Genomic DNA, 12305 nt, shown 5'->3' with positions numbered 1-12305 from the left:
TCCTCCCCGGCCTGCCCTCCTGAAACATTTCTATCCCACAGCCCTGGAGATGGGGTCGTCTCGGGGTGGGAGGACCACGAGGGGACAGGAAGTGCTGCCTAGGCTCCGTTGAAGGGCCAGGCGTCCTCCTGGGAGCTGGCCCTTGTCCCCCACCCATGGTACCAACAAGGTACCCAACCAGGGGTCCCATTTGCCACATACTGTGCACCCACAGGAGCTGCCACTAGTCTTGATGACCGCCCTCTGAGTAGCCCCCATGGTGCAGGTAGATGTCACCCCCATTCGGAGGTGGAGAAATTGTCACACAGACACACTGGGCCACACAGCTGGGCAGGGGCACCGGGCTCCAGGGCCCGGGCCCCTCCTCCACCCACACCAGGTGAGCAGGGGGGCTCCGCCTGCCCTCCCGCAACTGTGGCAGGGCTTTCCCCACACCACCCGCCGGCCCCGTCCCCCCAGCAGCTTTGTTTCCATTTCTCTGGTGGTTTCTTGCCCAAGCCTGCCGGTTCCAGCCGGGCCTAGGCTGCAGACGGCCTGCCTGCTGTTTGCGTCTCGTGGTTTGGCCTCTCTGTTACCAAATGCTCCGGGATTTTTTGGAGCCGGGTGTGGGGAAGAAGCTTCTCCAGTCTGGCCCCAAGGCGTGGCTGGCGTTTGGAAGGAAACGGGAAGCCAGACCGTGATAACGCCGAGTTTAGTGTGAGCTCAGTGACCTGGGGTGGACATACTTCAGGCTCGTGGGCTCCAAATGGGGCTCATTTTGTCCAGCACCTGAGACCTTGAGGCCTCAGACCCGTCGTCCCCACAAGCCTGAGGCCTGGTCTGTGGATGCTTCCCTGGAGCAGAGACCAGGAGGAGATGGGGACGGGGTGCCTTGCTGACACCGGTCCCCAACAGGCAGGGCTCGGGGGCCACACCCCACCCTCCTTCCCAGCCACTTGCCAGCTCCTTGGTTTGCTCTTCTTAGTTTCAAGAGCCTTGGGATCCTTAAACTCCCAGCAGGAAGGCCTGCTCATCCCCTCAAGGCCAGGCCTCTGTGGGCAATCGGCCACCTAGGGAGGTCAGCAGGCTTCCCTGAGGCGCGTCCTTGATACCTGCCTGTCACTGTGGACGTCACCTTGTCCCAGGGACCCTGGGAAAACTGCTTTCCTTCTCCATTCTCTGGGTTCCCTGTTTTCCCTTTTATAAAATGGAGTCTCCTTTTCACAAAGCCCAAGCTTTATCCCCCCCAAGACTCTTATTAGAGGAGAGATAGTGGGAAGAAGTGGCCCAAAGTCATCCCGTGACCTTGGCCAGGTCACCTGGCCTCCCCACCAGAGTTTCATTATCGAACAGCGAAGGTAGAACTCAGGGTTGCCTTAGGGCTTGTTCGCCCCACGAGCACCTACCGAGCCCCTGCTACGTGCAGGCACCACTCCAGGCGTGGGTGGCACCATGAAGAGCCCACACAAGCTCCTGACCCCGGGCTCTCACGGGGGAGGGCGGGGGGACACCATCCGTGGATGAGCAGAGTGCGGATTTGTCACGTGAAGATAATCTCTAGCCAGAAAAGTAAAGCCGGGAAGGGACACAGAGCGCCTTGGCACATGGGGAGGCGTTGCTATGCTATGTGGGAGATCAGAAAGGTACCTCAGGGCTCCTGGGGCCACACTGGCCGCCAGAGGCCCCGCTGCTTCTCTCGGGATCCCAGTTCCTGGCCTGGGGTGGGCCGGGGGATAGATGGAGCCCGTGGGGCTCTGGAGTTGCCGAGAGGCGTGGAGCCAGGTCCACTGTGAGCAGCCCCCTTGGCCCTCCGCAGGCCCCAGAGCCGGGGTCCCACACCAGGCCCAGGAAAGAGCAGGTTTCCTCAGGAGGGGGCTCGGAGCTGCGGCCCAGAGGCCTCCAGAGCCTCCACTCGGCCCGTTTTCCAGGCAGCTCTGCCTCCTGCTGAACGCGGAGAACATCTTCCACTCGATGGCGGACATCCTGCTCCGGGAGGAGGACCTCAAGTTCGCCTCGACCATGGTCCACACCCTCAACACCATCCTGCTGACCTCCACTGAGCTCTTCCAGCTGCGAAACCAGCTGAAGGACCTGAAGACCCCGGTACTGCCCGCCCACGGGCTCCAGCCTGGTGCTATCTATGTGCCCACGGGCGCGGCCATGCCAGCCCAGCCCTCGTTACCCGGAGGTTGGCGGGGAGGAGACGAGAATGTGACCTGAGGTCTCCCTGGTCCGCCGTCAAATAGGGGTCCCCCTGGGTTGGCTGCGTGTAGGCGCCAGCCATGGGAGGGAGTCACAGCGGGTTTCCTTGGAGCCACCCGCTCTGGGGGTCTCTGCCCACAGAAGACTCCAGACCCCGCTCCAGGTCCACGTGCCCTCCCTGACACCCCGCACCCCACCAGCACTGCCCCCTCGCACACAGGGTAGGTTGGGTTCCGAGCCCGCCTTGCAGACCCGCAGGGTCAGACCTGCTGGGCCGTGTCACCCAGTCAGGGTCAGGCCTCTGGATTGCAACCCCACTGGGGATCCGGGGTCGTTGCTCTCCCCACCCTCCTCCTTGCCCAGGACCCCGCTCTCCCACAGAGGGACACATCTGTCTTACAGGATGCCCTGTGTAAGCCAGGGTGTGTCACAGTGCTGCCTGGCCCAGGCTTTCGGTGAGGACCCACCAGGGCTGGTCAGAGAGAGCAGGGAGGCGCTCACCATTCTACCGAACTGCTCTGGGGGACACGGGTCAAAGGCCTCGCTCGGCCCAGAGGAGGGGGGCTGAGCTGCAGAGGGCCCCCAGGGGTAGCCGCCATCCCGGACATGCCGGCAGCTCCAGCACGTTTCATCTGGGCTGTGGTCAGCACCTTCCCATCTCAGACCCTGCCTGGCCCTCTCTCAGGGAGTCTCCAAGACATCCAAGCCTGTGCCTGAGGGCATCTGGGGCCGAGCCACTGGGAATGACCCAGGCCACACCCCTGCCTTCTTCCTGTGGTTCCTTCCAGACATTCGCAGAGGCCTAAAGAATGTTCCTCAGGGCAGGGGCTCTCGAGTGTGGGCTCAGCTCCTGGGCTGGTTCCCGAGTGTAAGGTGGGCTGCAGAGGAGGGAAGAGATGGCATTTGAGGACTGCAGGAGGGCACTGCCGGGGAGAGCCTGGGCCCTGAGGACGCTTCCTCCCCGCCCCCCTCCGGTCACACCCCCTCCCAGCCCCACAGGCTCGGGGACCACGGGCTGTGGAGAGGACGATAACTGTTGTTTGCTGAGGGCAGAAATACCAGCACAAAGGACAGGCTCACTCCCAAGCAGCAGGCCCTCACAGCCATCACCACGTGGCTCTGTGGGACGGAGAGTAATGACAGGGTCTGAGGAGGAGCTGTCAGCGTTTCCTTTGTGACAGCCCGTTCCCAGCTGGGCTCCCTGGCGCTCTGAGAGGGGCCCTGAGTCTGGGCCGTGCACCCGCGGGGAAGGAGCGGGGGCTCGATTAACTGCTTACACCTCTCCCCCCTCAGGAGAGCCAGAACCTGTTCTGCTGCCTGTACCGCTCCTGGTGCCACAACCCAGTCACCACGGTGTCCCTCTGCTTCCTCACCCAGAACTACCGGCACGCCTACGACCTCATCCAGAAGTTGTATCCTTCACTCACTGTTCTTCCAGCCCAGCCTCTTGGGTCTTGCGGGGGGGGGGGGGGGGAGCGGGTGCTCCCTTCCCACCCATGTGGTGGCCCGATTGCCATCCTTCTGCCCTGACCCTACGCTCCGCCTCCAGGCCTTGGGCCATGTGGACCCGTGAGGGGTGGATTCCAGTAAACAGGGTCATCTAGGGCCTCGTAGAGGGGAGCTAGCCCTGGAGAAGCTTTGTGAGCTGGGGATCAGGGATGGGTGCTTACCTAGGTAAGGGTGTCCCGAGAAAGAGGCAGGGTGCCCTCTGCGCAGTGCTGGGGCAGGGTGGGGAGAGAAGGCCTGGGAGCAGGGGGGCTGCCGGGCTGCAGCAGGCCGGTAGGTGAGGAGCTCAGGACCTTTGGGGCCCACAGAGCCAGGGCCCAGCAGAGGACAGGACAGGGAGAAGCAGGCTGGAGGGGAGGCCTCAGGGAGACGGAGCGCCGCTCAGGGCCTGCCTCAGAGAAAGGCATCCATGGTCGGCTTTTTGTTTGAAACACCGTGAAGCAAACCAGCTTCCTCTGTGAACGTCTGGTGTGTGACCCGGATTGGACGGACATTTAGGATGCAAAATTGGTCTCCTTCGCTGATGGGCCAGGAGTTGGGGGGTAAGGAGAGAGGGGCCCTGAGGTGCCTCCACTGAGAGCCCGCTGTGGCCTCGCCTGGCTCCCTCAGGGTGCCCGCTCGCCTTCAGACTATGATTTGCTCCTCTCCGCCACTGGTGTGACCCGAGGACTGCAGGCCCCAGGCTTGCAGCAGCCCTGACCTTGGCCCTGCTGACAGGCATCCACTCAGGCAGGAACAGGGGCCTTTCCTGCCCAGCCCTCCCCCATAGGCTGCAGGGCGGTGATGAGAGCCTTTCAGGGCCTGCAGGGCACAGAGGAGAGAGCGGCGGAGCAGAGCCGGAGTGCCGCGCAGGGGGACAGCTGTGAGGGACAGAGAGGCAGGGGGACAATAGGCTGCTGTCCTTTGTGTCCTGATCCTGCTCAGGTGGAAACATGCTCTGTGCCTGCAAGCCAGGGCCCAGTGGGAGGTGTGCTCTGTGCCGCTGGGTCGAGCCCCTAGGGCCCAGCTCCCCGGCTGCCCCCACCCCCAGAGAGGCAGGCTGCCCTGGCCAGTGGTTCCACTTCCCTTGACCACCCACCCAGCGGGGACCTGGAGGTCACTGTGGATTTCCTCACGGAGGTAGACAAGCTGGTGCAGCTGATCGAGTGCCCCATCTTCACATGTGAGCGCCCTGCCTCTGGCCTCCGCAGGCCTGGAGGGAGGTGGGAGGGAGAGCAGCTCTTGGCTACCACTGGGGAGGGAGCGAGAACAGTCACCCCAGGGATGCTTCTAGAATGTCAAGAACCTAAGGATGGGGATGACAGGGCTGAGGAGGTACACAGGGCTGGGACATGCGCATCAGAGCGTGGGTCCTGCCCGTGCGCCTTAAGGCAGGGCTCGACACAGGCCAGCGCTGAGGGCAAAACCCACCTGAAGAATAGTGTCACCTCTGTGGGGGGAACTGGAGCAGTGCCGTCGGGGGGCAGGTGGAGCAGCCGTCCCAGAGCTGTCCCCGGCCACCCCTCCGAGCACACTGCCCTCTGCTGTGGCTCTTGGAAGCTGGGGGCACCCTGGGCCCACCCGCAGGTTGCTCCCTTGTGCCCAGGATCCACGCCCTCGTCCCTCTGCAAAGCAGAGCTGGCGTTTGCCAGGAGCTGCCTGATTGTAACACCCGGGCTGAATGTGCAAAGTGGCAGCTGGCTGGGGTGAGTGCAGCTCCTGGCGCCTCGACACATACAGTGCCCGCTCCCCAAGGCAGGCAAGCCTCTGAATGATGCTCGTGTGCTTACGGCCTGGTAGCGAAGCCGGGAGGCATCCCTGCCGGTGGCCACCCTCCTGCCGGGCTGGTCACCCAGGCCTCCTGCTGTGGTGGCGCCCCGATCTGCCCAGGCCAAGCCCGTCGGCCTTCACCCTGGAGCCCAAAGGCAAACCCAGGGGCCGAGGGGCCCCCTCCCATCCAAACAGAAGACAGCTTCTCCAAACAGCCAGCCATCACAGTAACAGATGCCCAGGGGACCCAAGAGCAGGAGGGAGACCCTGTTCCCAGGGCAGTGCATCGAAGCCTGTCCCAAATGGCCCCCTGGCCTGACATTTCACTTCCCCAAAGGCCTCCCAGGGCAGCCTGGCACACGCTCGCCTGGGGGCAGGTCCAGCCTGACCCTACAGAAGCCGTGAACACCTCTCCAGGCCCAGGGCTTTGGTGGGGTGACCACAGCAGACGTCCCCTGGTCCTGCCCAGCACCCATTCCAACCCTAGGTTGCCTAGACCCCCCCTGGTAGCTGGCTTGGCCCCGTAGCCCAGCTTACCCAAGGCCCAGGACTAGATTCAAAACAGGTCCCCGCCTCTTCTGGAGTCGCTGGGCCTGGGCAGGACTGCCACCTGGGGTGAGGGGAGGGGCTGCTGTGAGAGGCCCCTGCTTCCTGACTCACCCTGGCCCCAAGGCCCCCGTCCAGCTGCTGGGGTGACATGGTCTCTCCAGAGGTTTGTGGTTTGTCCTCCACCAAGGACGCCTGAGACTGGGCCTCGGAGAAGGTAGAAACGAGTGATGCTCCTGGAAGGGCTCAGAGGAGAGCCACGTGGGCCTGTTTATCTGGGACGGATGCTGGGCAAGACCCGGGTGCGTCTCCCCGCCGTCTGGTGGGGGAGGCAGGGCTGGTGTCTGACATGGATTTCCAAAAGCATCCACCAGACACTCAGGGGCTTGATGTGTGTTTGGTCGCACACCAAAGCGTTTTTCCATCCTGCCCTCCCTTAAAGCTGCCCTAATCCAGTCTTTCTCTCCAGCTCACCCTATTTATAGCTCTCTCGTGCTGGCACGTGCAGAGCAGACCCGGGAATCTGTTACGCTACAGGCCCCAAGCCCCCTCATCGCCAGGGAGGCAGTGAGTGCTGGGGGAGGGGACCAGGCCTGGCAGCAGGTTGGGGGTCGCCAGGCTGAGGTGACTGTTGGGAAGATCAGACGGAAGGCAGGTGGGCAGGTCAGAAGAGGCAGGGGGATCATGGGGACGGCTAAGACGCTGCAGGAGGAGAGGCAGGCATGTCTGGCTGGGAGGAGCCCCGGCCACCAGGCTGGCCCTTTCCTGGCCAGGCTGAGGTGCCACCCAGAGCAGTGCCTGACCCCTGCCCTCTGCCCTCCCACAGATCTGCGCCTGCAGCTGCTGGATGTGAAGAACAACCCGTACCTGATCAAGGCCCTGTACGGCCTGCTCATGCTGCTGCCCCAGAGCAGCGCCTTCCAGCTGCTCTCCCACCGGCTCCAGTGCGTGCCCAACCCCGAGCTGCTGCAGACGGGGTAAGTGCCCAGCTCGTGGGGGCGGGGCTCTGTCAGCGAGCAGGGCCAGGGCTGGCCGGGCTGGCAGGGCCTGGCGAGCGGGGAGTTTTAAAGGGGCTACCAGGGCCCGCCCTCAGCTCGGCATCACACCTCCTGTCACTGCGGACACTGTCCACCCTTCGGCCACTTGCCCGTGGGTTTCCATATCAGAGCACCGGGCTGGGAGATTCTGGGAGCGTCTATGCGGTGGTAGGTAGTTGGAATACCTTCTCCCAGCAGTCAGGGTGGAGTGAAATCAAAAAACCTGAGAGCATGCTGGCGTGACCCAAACAGAGGCCCCTGGAGAGAAAGTCCAGAGGGGAGGAATTCGTGCCCCAGCTCAGCCACTGCGTCCCAGGTGGTACGTGGGCAAGAGAGCTACATAGGGTCCCTCCCGGGCCTCAGACAGCCCTCCCTTCCCATCTGTAGCAGAGGCTCAACGCTTGGCCACTGAGTGACCCTGGCACTGCTAGGACCCTCCCAATCTCCTCCTGACTGGAGTGGGAGGCAAGGGTGCCCCCGTGGCTACCCCGCTTGCGACCTGTCCGCGGGAAGCACGGGTCCCAGGAGCTCTGCCGTGGAGAGGCCCAGCACGGCAGCCTCTGGGGAGGAGGGCTGCAGCCCCTCGGGGGCATCCAGGCTCCCACCCTGAACCCACTGCTGGCCCGGTCCCCAGAGCCTGTTGGGTCATGTCTATATTTGGTAACCCTTGGAGGCTTTGCCTCATCCACAGGCATTTGGCATCAGAGATGGAAAATTTCACTTGTCGGGTCGCCATGGAAACAAGCAGAGCCACTGAGAAGATTTACGCTGAATGGAGCGCACCCAGCTTGCATCAGATGCCCTGTGTGTCTAGAATTCCCTCCCAAGCTGTTAGACCCCCTCGGCAGGCCTGGCGCCTCGCCCCCCGCCAAAGGTCTCGGGCCTTTGCCCTTGCAATGGATGCAGGCAGCCTTGAGATGGGCCTGCCCGGCACTCTGGACCCCTGACCCGAGCCCCTGTGCCCTCCGTCTCCCAGGGTCTAGGCCACCACCACCCCTCCCACCTGACCTGGTCTCTCCAGGGGCTGGGCGTGGGGCCCCTAATGGGCTGTCGGCCTCAGGCCGCTGGAGGGGCTGGGAGCCCCCAGCAGGTGTGGCCTCCAGGCCAAGGCCCAGCTCCTGCCCACCCTGCCCCTTTCCCCAGACGGCAGCGCTCAGGGGTGGAGGGCTGGTCCCTGTCCCAGCTGCTCCTGGTGCCACCGGGTAATCCTCAGGGGAAGGCACTCAGCGCACTGAGTGTCCCAGGGAAGCGGGAGCAGCTGCAGAGTTAGGTGTGCATTTTATTCCCTTGGCCGGAGCACCTCTATCTCCTGGGAGTCGGAAAGGCCCTGACGCCACACCTCGCTTTGCTGCCTTGGCCTCTGCTGGCCTTTGCAGTGTCCAAAGGGTGTTAGGGTCACCCTGGCAGCCACTTAGGAGGGAAGGTACAGCTGAAATTGAGAAGGAGGCAGGAACGGCTGCTTCCCTGTGACCTCTGGGCCAGGCCACAGCCCCTGTGCTGCTGAGGGCCAGTCCCTTCTCAGAGCTCTGCCTGCTGCATCTCCTCATATAGGAACATCCTATGGAAAAGGAAGGCAGGCTCAGAGTAGTTGGACTCCTCCCTGCGCTCCCTAAGCCAGAACAGAGCAAGTCTGCAGAGGAAAGCTGGGGGAAATGAGGCTTTCCCCCAGATCTCCCATGGTCAGAGTCAGGAAGTCTTGAGCCAAAGGGCTGAGGCCTCTGGGTCAGTGGATGGTTCACAGGCCTGGACTGGATCTGGTCCGAGCTCTGCTGCGGATTTGCTCTGTGACCTCAGGCAAGCCCCATGCCCTCTCTGGGCCCTTGGTTTCTTCATCAGTAAGTGAGCATTTGGACTGAATGGATCCTTGAGGTTCCGCTCAGTCTTCAAGGCTTTGGGTTCCCAGCCTTTCTTTGCAAGGACCTAGGAAGAGCTGTCATAGAAAAAGGCAGCAGAGCCTTGGGCAAGGAAGGGGCCTCAGGAACAGCTGGGGGCAGGGTCAGGTTGCAGGGTTGGGCACAGAGGGACAGCTCCTGCCCTGGAGAGGGGGCTGAGGACAGTCTCAGCCCCGGGAGAGGCGGGCAGCTGGAAGACAGCGTCAGGTTGCCTGACAGGCCCGTGTGCCGGGAACAGCTGGGGGAGTCTCTGCTCCTTGCCCATCCCCCCCTTCTGTGCACTCAGGGTGCCAGCAGGACTAGGGAACCCTGGCCCTCGGCTCGGGCTTCTGGGCCACTCCCCAGGGACCGTCTCCTCAGTGAGGCAAGAGGGAGCCTCTGAAGGAGAGGCTGGTGACAGGTGCGTGGGTGCGGTGGCAGGAGAGAGGGCTGGCTTTGGGTTCTGGAACCCCAGCTCTGTGCTGCTGGCTGGGTGTCCCCTAGCCACTCACTGCCTGAGGGTTGCTATAAACACACAGAGAACATGAAGGCCTGAGCAGCGGCCGTGCCCACTGTGACTAGCAGGGAGAGGCCCAGCCTCAATGCTCAGTGGAGTCCCCGTACCCATGGACATACCCCTCCCTGCTACCAAGACTTGAGGCCAGGAAGGGTCTGCCCCAAAGGGACGCTGAGTCATGGGGGGGAAGGACTTCTTGCCTCCGTTAGGGCCCAGAGAGCAAGGTGCGGCCCAGTCCTCCCGACGCCTACCCTCACGTGGCTACATCTGTGCACATCACCCTGGATTTGCCATCCATGCTGGCATCTCCCTGGAAACCCCTAATCTCAGTTTCCCTCCTCTGGATCTAATGCAGAGAGTGTTGCGGAGAGGAGCATACAGATCCGTGGGTGCCCAGCCTCAGACAGCACATTTCAGGATCATCTCTGGGCTGGGGTAGCATCTGGCCACCCTCTGGCGTTAGGGCTCCAAGCTGCAGGGTGTCCTTCAGCATCCTCAGGAGCGGGAGTTGCTCTCTTGGGGCAGTAGCACCCGGGCCACAGGTTACTAGGACAGGGATGGCCCTTCCCCATTCCCAGGGGAGTTGAAAGCAGCCAGAGACCAGAATGCTGCCCGCAGTCTGGCCCCCTAGAGCGAGCCCCACCCAGCTCGTTTTGATCTTTGTTGAATTTGCCTGAGTCCCAGCTCCAGAGGCAGGGCCTGAGGCCCAAGAAAGAAGCAGCCACGGCCACAGTCCAAGGTGTTGTCAGGTGGTGTGTCTTTAGCAGGAAGGGACCAGGCTGAGTAGGGGTACAGGGGCCCACTTCCAGGCTCCAGATGGCATCCCAACCATGGGAAGAGTTCCCAATGCCCCTGGTCCTGGTGGCTGGTCAGAGATGGCTTTCAGGCTCTGACCATTGGTGGGCTGCGCCTTACCAGGAGCCAGGCTCGTTGGCGAGGGTTCCATTTGGGTGAAGCACCATTGTGATTCACCCAAATGGAATGAGCTGCTGGGCCCCGCCTGGCCTTACCTCAATGGGACAGAGTTGTAGCCACAGTGGGCACCCATCGGGTACCTAGGCTGGGGCTGGGCATCAGGCCAAGTTCTTCATGTCCAGTATGGAGGAATCCTCACCCATGGGGGGGCTCCTGTGGCAGTACCCCCTTACAGAGGAGGATACTGAGTTACCTGCCCAAGGTCAAGTGTCTAGGGGGTGGTCGTGTTACAGTTGGGTCCAGGTCTGTCGAGCTCCTGTGCTCAGCTGCTACCTGGACCTCTCCTGCCATATTGGGGTCTTTTCATGAACTCAAAGGGCCCAAGGATTCTCTGCTTAGCTGATCAGCCCACAGCCTTCATGAGATCCCTTACCAGGGCCACCAGGCCTCAGGGCCTGGAAGCAGATCCTTCCCAGCCCACAAAGATCTGCTTCCAGTGAGGCCAGAATGAGGGAGAAGCAGAGTCTTTTCTTGGGACTCTCTGCTGGGGTGATGATTAGGAATGGGACAGGGGCCCAAGTGGATCTAGTCCCCCGGGGCAAGCTCAACACTGGGCTTGAAGGGGGCAGCAGGGCGAATGCATTGCCCAGCTATAGGGAGCATCAGGCCCGTGGCAGTTGTGCAGTGCACAAGCTGTGAGGCGGTACAGAGCAACTGCGGAGAGTGCTAGCAAGAGGAGTTCCCGGAGGCATCACCTGCCCAGTGGGGAGACCAGCTCTCCTTCCGCAGGGACAGAGAGTGACTGCAGGCCTCTGGGCCCCAACATTCAAAAACAGATGTCCTGCCAAGTTGAGGGCCAGTAGACTTCAGCCACCCCTGTGGTCCCCGGCCCTAGCCCTGCCCTAAAGAAAGGGCCAAGCTGCCTCCTCCCCCTTCTCCCTGGACCCTGTTCCAGGCCCCAGCTGGCTTCCTGGCTGGCTCCTAGCCCTGGCTTTCACCCCAAAGGGAGCCACTCATAAACAGGAAATGCTTCCCGATGTGATGCCTGCTCTGGGCACCGTTGCCAGCCCACAGGCTGAAGGCCCTATCCAAGCAGCAGTGTTGACTGGTCCCACCAGCTGTGGGGGAGGGGATGCTCATAGGGCTCCCTGCTCTTTGGGGCTGACTGCTGGGGACCTACACCTGGACTCCCCGAGGTCGAGCTCCCCCAGCCTGTGGCCCTGCTGTGGCTGATGCTTCCCCGCTCCAGCAGCCCCATCATGTGCTGAGACACTGACGCTGAGCCCTTCTGCTCCCTTTCCCCAGAGACGGTGTGAAGGCAGCCCCCAAGTCACAGAAAGCAGACTCCCCGAGCATCGACTACGCCGAGCTGCTGCAGCACTTTGAAAGGGTCCAGAAGAAGCACCTGGAAGTGAGGCACCAGCGGAGTGGGCGTGGGGATCACCTGGACCGGAGGGTTGTCCTCTGATAGGCCTGGCCTGGGGAAGGGCCCAAGGAGTGGTCCCATGGAGCACTTGGGGTCTTCAGGCCCCCTCCCCACAGAGCCCGAGGACCTGCCTCAGGGGCAGGGCTGGGCCTGGCCACCAGCGCAGGGCAGGGTAGGGGACTGGAAGCTCTGTCCACCCAAGCTCCTCTCACAGGCCCTCCAGCGCAGTCAGCTGCACTCTGGCATTCAGACAGAGCTGGCTTCCTGCCAGGGTGAGGCCGCAGCCTCAGACGCCCCCATTTTCTGGAATCGGGTTCTTTCTAATGCCCTCTTGTAAAAGAGCTTGACCTCCCCAGTGCACCAGAGCTCTGGCCTCCTGTGGATGTGTGTGTACATATGTGTATACACATCTGTGCACACAGGGACCAGCACAGAGGTCCATATGAATGGCGTACCCTCTGTCCCAATAAAGAAACGCAACCCGTGCCTGGCCTGCTCCTTCCCACTGATGCCTGCCCCCGCCTGGTGCTGCAGTTGCCCCAGGACCTTGCTGCCTG

General features: G+C 62.5%; 1 protein-coding gene across 4 annotated transcripts in view; it reads left to right on the top strand.

Annotated features, from left to right (window-relative positions):
- The window catches only part of VAC14 (VAC14 component of PIKFYVE complex), a 97811-nt gene extending 85578 nt beyond the window's left edge, over positions 1–12233 (top strand). For all 4 annotated transcript variants that reach the window (XM_027119316.1, XM_027119318.1, XM_027119315.1 and 1 more), the window contains 5 exons: positions 1908–2082; positions 3475–3593; positions 4770–4849; positions 6809–6959; positions 11628–12233. In XM_027119316.1, coding sequence (XP_026975117.1) covers positions 1908–2082; positions 3475–3593; positions 4770–4849; positions 6809–6959; positions 11628–11790 — 688 coding nt within the window. In that variant the 3' untranslated portion in view covers positions 11791–12233. The remainder of the gene's footprint in view (positions 1–1907; positions 2083–3474; positions 3594–4769; positions 4850–6808; positions 6960–11627) is intronic.
- Positions 12234–12305: the final 72 nt, after the last annotated feature.

Source organism: Aethalodelphis obliquidens, unplaced genomic scaffold, assembly GCF_003676395.1.
Source record: "Aethalodelphis obliquidens isolate GAN/ISIS:26980383/991018 unplaced genomic scaffold, ASM367639v1 scaffold20, whole genome shotgun sequence".
In the NCBI taxonomy this organism is placed as follows: Eukaryota; Metazoa; Chordata; class Mammalia; order Artiodactyla; family Delphinidae; genus Aethalodelphis; species Aethalodelphis obliquidens.
This window is presented reverse-complemented; position numbering and strand designations above follow the sequence as displayed.